Here is a 5,981-nt window from a genome sequence, read left to right on the forward strand (position 1 = left end):
TCATTGCCACGCTTTTCCTGGGCCGTTCACTTTACTGGTTTGCCGTCAAAATGGTCCAAACTCAAGAGTAAACTGATGTAGAAGGAAGTTTAGCTTTTCTTTTGAAAAATGTTTCAAATTGAAAATAAAAGCTCCTCATTCAAAAATAAACGCAGGCCAAAACTTTGAAAGAAAATTAATGTAACTCAAGGATGAGACTTGATAAACTCCTCACTAAAAGTCCACAGCTCTGCAGCCAACTTCATGTCCTTGGCATGAGGGGTGCAATCCGCTTCGTTGCAATCCAAGTAGTACTTTCCACTCACGCCCTCCATGCAAGGATGGACCGCAAGAAGCATGGTTGTAGCAGCGCCCTGAAAGAAATCACAGCTTTAATCCAGAAACGTAGGCTATGATATGTTTGTACCTGCGGGATGGATTTGCAAAGTGGGCTCGCGAGGAAGAGAAGCAGCTCTGCACAGCAGCACAAGTTGATCAATCTCAATTCTTTTCAGATACTGTTTCATGAACTTACTAGCTGAAGTCTGATTGAAATCTCTTCCAAGTTTCGTCTTGATAGTTCCAGGATGAAGTGAATTTACAGTCACGTTGGCACCCTTCTCCTGAAATGGAAGATCATCAAAATTATGTCTGGGAAAACTCGAGCACAAAAACTTTGAATCTATGGGCACCTTCAAGCGGCTTGCTAACTCCCTGGTATGCAGTATGTTGGCCAGTTTGGATCTTCCGTAGCTAGTAATCCATTGGAAGCTGCACGACGAGAGTTAAAGAAAGTTCATTGGAAGATTGCAAGGAAAACCGAAATGCTTCCTCCTAATTGTCAATGAAAAAACTGACCTGTTCTTATCATTCAGCTTGTCAAACTCAATCCCGCCTTTTGGAACATATCTGTGACCTTCAGACGCCACCATGACAATCCGACCTTGCACTCCAGTTTGAGATGCAGTCTGGATCATCTTGTCCAACAGCAGCTCAGTGAGCAAAAACGGACCTGGATCATCATCCAAAGAGTGAAGGTTTTTCTAACAGACAAAACTTGAACACCATACCCATATGGTTTGTCGCGAAATCGAGCTCCAAGCCATCCGGTGAGAGCTGGAAGTTATTGGCCGTCATCCCAGCATTGTTTCTGCATTGATCCATGCATTTTGATCAGAAACACTAACAGGAGTGACTCACATGAGGATGTGGAGCGGGAGATTTAGAGCCTTGAAGTCGTCGACAAATTTCCTGACCGACTTGAGGGAGCTCAGATCCAGCTCAAGGACAGTGACCCTTGCATTAGGGAATTCGCGTTGGATCTTGGACTTGGCTGCTTCAGCGTTCTGTAGCTTCCTGGCTGGGATAACAACGTGCGCACCGTGCTTGGCGAGAACTCTGGCAGTCTCAAACCCAATTCCGGAGGTAGCCCCTGTAGCTTGATGATAAGAAATCGAAGCAAACTATCGATGGAATTGGCATACCTGTGACGATTACCACTTTGGATTCCAGAGAAATCCCCTTTGCAACTTTCTCGGCTGTAGCTCCCGATCCAAAGCCTGTAGCGCCGCGGTATCCTGTGAAGTAGCTTATCACGCCCATGATTCCTGGATTGCTTGCAAAGACTTGTGACTTTGATCCCGAGACGGCTGCTTAAATACATTCCTGGCCAGCTTGACCGACGCGCAAATGTGACATCCACGAAAGCGCTTAGAGAAGATTCTGAAACATTCGGTCAATTTGGAATGGCGGTTGATTACAAGGTATTATCAATCAATAACCATGACGATTCATTGCTCAAACAACACGTCGACTGACGTACATAATGTCCATGCATGACCTTTGTTCACCGCGCAAACGCCACTTTGATATCTCAGCGTGTGAAAAGTCGCCTGGGCGCCATTGCTCGAATTTTCAGCCCTCTAAAGAACATGTCAATGTCAAACCCAGCGAGCGAATGAAAACCGCGGCTTCCAACTGATATATAAATGGTTGCTTGCTGTGCCGAAGTCATTGACAAAGCTACATCTCGAGATCGATCAGCAAAAGAAAGCACAGCTCTCTTTCTCTCAGCCCTGTAAAGGTTCTTCAAGGATGATAGCGATACTATCGATATTCTTGGTCGTTCTATTTGCTCCCGGCCATGTCCACTCCAAGTGTATAGCGGGCGAGCTGTGCTGGCCAGACGCACAGACCTGGGCATCCTTCAATCGCTCCGTGGGAGGGAGAATGATCAGCGTGGCCCCTCCAGCATCGCCATGCCATGATCCAAACTACGACGAGCGAGCCTGCAACGCCGTGAGGAGCGGCGGGAACAGTCCGTTCTGGAGGACTGATCAACCGGGTGCGCTGCAACGGACGAGCTGGGAATCGTTTGGGGAGCAGCGCTGCCTGATCTCCTCCAACAGGACCGCCGCTTGCTTCCAGGGCGCGGTCCCGGTCTACGCGGTCAACGTTACTCGGGCGGTCCACGTCCAAGAGGCCGTCAAGTTTGCGTCCCGGCACGACTTGCGCATCGTGATACGAAACACGGGGCATGACTTCCTCGGGCGGAGCACGGCGGTGGGAGCTCTCAGCATTTGGGTGCACCACCTCCAGAAGATCCAGTTCCACGAGAGCTTCAAATGCAGCCGTGGTAGCGACCGTGGCTACTCGGCAGTGACGGTGGGAGCTGGAATTCAGTGGGAGGAGCTCTATCGGCAAGCGTATCAACGAAAGATGATCCTGGCTGGCGGGGGATGTTCCTCGGTTGGAGCAGCTGGCGGATACCCTCAAGGTGGCGGCCAAAGTTTCCTTTCCCCGCTAATCGGCTTGAGCGCCGATAACGTTCTCGAGTACGAGGTGGTGACCGCGGATGGTAGGCTTGTCAAAGCAAATGCATGCCAAAACACGGACTTGTTCTGGGCTCTCCGGGGTGGCGGAGGAGGAACATTCGGAGTTGTGCTCTCGGTGACGCACAGGACTTTTCCAGCTCTTGACAGCCTCGTCTTCGCTCCTCACAACTTCAACGCCCCCGATACCACCACCTTTCAGGGGCTGCTCACTCTGTTTACAAGGTTGAATCCCTCTCTGTCCGATGCCGGCTGGTCTGGCTACTTTTTCTCGACGAGCCAGAGCCTGACGCTAACGTTCCTGCTGCCCAACCGGAACGTCTCGTATGCTTCCACCACCTTGGCCCCGCTGCTATCGTACGCGCGGGAGAACAACATCCGGATCGACGGGAGCTTGGAGACGTATGCCTCGTACTGGGACTGGCACTTGCAGTTTCAGTGTGGAGGGCAGGAATCGTGCTTGGGCCTCAACAACTTGGGAGTCTCGGATGTCTTCGCAACGAGGCTGATCCCGAGATCGCTCTTCAACCACGAACAAGACCTCCTCCCAAAGGCCATGATGCACATCATGACCGAGCTGCAAGTTCCAGCTACGTATGCGATCCTGGGGGGCGGAAAAGTGCGAGAACCCCAAGACAGCGCTGTGAATCCGGCGTATCGCGACGGACTGTGGCTGCTCGTATCGCCCCTGACTTGGCGGGACAATGCGACGGTGGCGGAGATGAGGGCTGCTGCGAATCTAGTGTCGCAGGCGAACAAGCTCTTCATCGATCTCACGCCGGGCTCCGGGACTTACGTGAACGAGGCCGATTACAACGAGCCCAATTGGCAGCAATCCTTCTTTGGGAAGAACTATCCTCGCCTGTACCACATCAAGCGCAGGGTCGATCCTACCAATCTCTTTACGTGCCATCACTGCGTGGGTAGCGAATTCAACTGAGAATCCAGTGAAAAACATAGCGATTCCATACAAATGTTGAAATGTTACAGTAGCGATTCATTGATTCAAAAATGAAAAGCTAGGGTTCTTGAGATGGGGCTCCTTGGTTTCGTTCTTGGGCTCTGGATTGCCATTCTAGCAGCTGCCAAGACGGTGAAGCGAGACGGTGAGTCGATCCTCTCCAGCTGCATTTTCGTCTTGCCAATTCCAGTCAAGGCATTGAACGAGCTCAAGGCAGCTGGAGGATGGAAGGTTATGTACGCTTGGAATGGGGAGGATCCCTGTGGGGATGGAGACGCGGCATTGTGGCCGGGAATCACTTGTTCCTCCCCAAATGACGATGGCTATCGAGTGGTCACGGAATTGTGAGTTTTAATCGTCACTTTCTTCTTTCTTTCCAGGGAGCTCTTTCAAGTGTCGATCATTGGAACGTTCCCGATCGGTGTCACAAATTTGCTGGATCTCAGGAAACTGTGGGTTGGTCTGTGTTGATTTTCGTTTACTGAGTTCTTGCGTTCTTCTCTGGAAGGGACTTGCATGGCAACAAACTCACCGGACCGATTCCTCCTCAAATAGGACGGTTGGAGAAGCTTGTAACCCTGTAATGTTATTGCTAGCGGTCTGGCCGAAAAATTCTCGACTTATTTTGCTTTTTTCTTTGCAGGAACTTGAGATGGAGCAAGCTGCCTGTTGAGATTGGGCAGCTGAAGAAACTACAAAACTTGTGAGTAGAGTTTCGCTTCTGTTCTAAGTTCTTTTTTTCATCGTGTCTGTCTGTCAGGTTTTTAAGTTTTAACAGCCTTAGAGGACCTATACCGAAGGACCTCACGTATCTGCAGGAGCTTCGATACGTGCATCTTCACGAGAACAAGCTTATCGGCCGGATCCCTCCGGAGTTTGGAGAACTTCCTTATCTCTGACAATTATAAGCTTCAGTTTTATCCATACAGACATATTTTCTTATATTATTCTCTCGCAGGGATGTCAGCAACAATCATCTTATGGGAACCATCAGAGAACTGCTAAGAAGCGAACAGAATCGTGCTCAAGAGGCATTTCCATCTCTACGAAATTTGTAAGCTTTTCTTCTTTTGTGCTTAGATTCTTAAGCTCGACGTCCCCGCAGGTACCTAAACAACAATTACCTCACCGGAGGAATACCAGCAGAACTTTCGTACTTGTGCAATCTAGAAGTTCGATGCTAGAGTTGTCCTTGCCTGCTGATTCCCTCCGTGGTTATGCAGGTACTTGTCTAACAACAAACTTACAGGTCCGGTACCGGACGCACTCGCAAGCATCCCGAAGCTAACCTACCTGACGCCTCCATCAATTTTTCTCATGCAAAAGCTCTTTTTTCTCGTAGATACCTGGATCACAATGCTTTGAATGGCCGACTATCGTCAGCCTTCTACAGCCATCCGAGCCTGAAAGAGATGTACGTTGGCTCTTTGGCTTGATCATCTATGTAGTAGTATCCAAGCGTTTCTTTTTCCAGGTATATTGAAGGGAGCCAATTCAGCTCTTCCGCCAAACCAGTTGGTATACACAGGACAAGGCATCATCGTCCCACATGCTACAGTTACTATCGTATACTAGCAACAATGGAAGTATCCGACGCTGACTTCATTTTTTAGAAGGCAAGAGTTTTATTCATACAATGTCTCGTCCATGATTAAGCTAGAAGAAATATTTTCAAGCAAAGGAAGCGCGCTTACTCTCAGGAGGCTACTCGCTAAATTAGTGTAAGGTGGATGACTTTACCTAAGCAAGAATGTCAAGGAATTCATTTTTTTTAAATGAAATTTTTTTAAGTTTTCTAAATTTTCTAAATTTTCAAAGCTAAAAGCATTGAACATGGATCATTTTTGTGTTTCCTGACCATCTAGAAAAAATACAGTAGGACTCATGTGGCTGCTCTCAATGTAGCCTCTTGTAGAGAAAAGACTGCCTCCTTGACACAGAATGTGCTCTGCTTTGGCCGTGAGCCCATTGCTCACATAAAATTTGATCATGTGGTTTCACCAGGTTTTGCTCAAATCATGTGCAACAGATATGGCAGAGGAAATCTTAGGAGTTTGATACTTTGATGGCATGCCACAAGGAGACACAAGCCTTTGTAAGTTGGATGTTCTTCATTATTAATGGAAATCACCGGTGGCTAGCATTTTGGAGGTGTATTCAAGAGAAGTTCCAGGATGATGATGAGCAATATATTGGTGTTCCAATGACAC

General features: G+C 48.4%; 2 protein-coding genes and 1 pseudogene across 2 annotated transcripts; 2 read left to right on the forward strand and 1 right to left on the reverse strand.

Annotated features, from left to right (window-relative positions):
* Positions 1–138: 138 nt before the first annotated feature.
* On the reverse strand, positions 139–1,653 carry LOC9637134 (short-chain dehydrogenase TIC 32, chloroplastic). Its single transcript, XM_002989590.2, has 8 exons — positions 1,464–1,653; positions 1,180–1,411; positions 1,050–1,129; positions 838–991; positions 672–750; positions 515–602; positions 407–453; positions 139–353 (listed from the first exon to the last, which is right to left on the reverse strand). Exons 1-8 carry the CDS (start codon positions 1,579–1,581, stop codon positions 186–188), a joined length of 966 nt encoding a protein of 321 aa, XP_002989636.1. The 5' UTR covers positions 1,582–1,653; the 3' UTR covers positions 139–185.
* Positions 1,654–2,073: 420 nt separating this feature from the next.
* Positions 2,074–3,750, forward strand: LOC9637597 (uncharacterized FAD-linked oxidoreductase ARB_02478). Its single transcript, XM_002989546.1, has one exon. The coding sequence runs from the start codon at positions 2,074–2,076 to the stop codon at positions 3,748–3,750; it is 1,677 nt and encodes a 558-aa protein (XP_002989592.1).
* A 72-nt stretch (positions 3,751–3,822) lies between these two features.
* On the forward strand, positions 3,823–5,451 carry LOC9637135 (annotated as a pseudogene).
* The last annotated feature ends 530 nt before the right edge of the window (positions 5,452–5,981 follow it).

Source organism: Selaginella moellendorffii, unplaced genomic scaffold (genome assembly GCF_000143415.4).
Source record: "Selaginella moellendorffii unplaced genomic scaffold, v1.0 SELMOscaffold_99, whole genome shotgun sequence".
Classification (NCBI taxonomy): domain Eukaryota; kingdom Viridiplantae; phylum Streptophyta; class Lycopodiopsida; order Selaginellales; family Selaginellaceae; genus Selaginella; species Selaginella moellendorffii.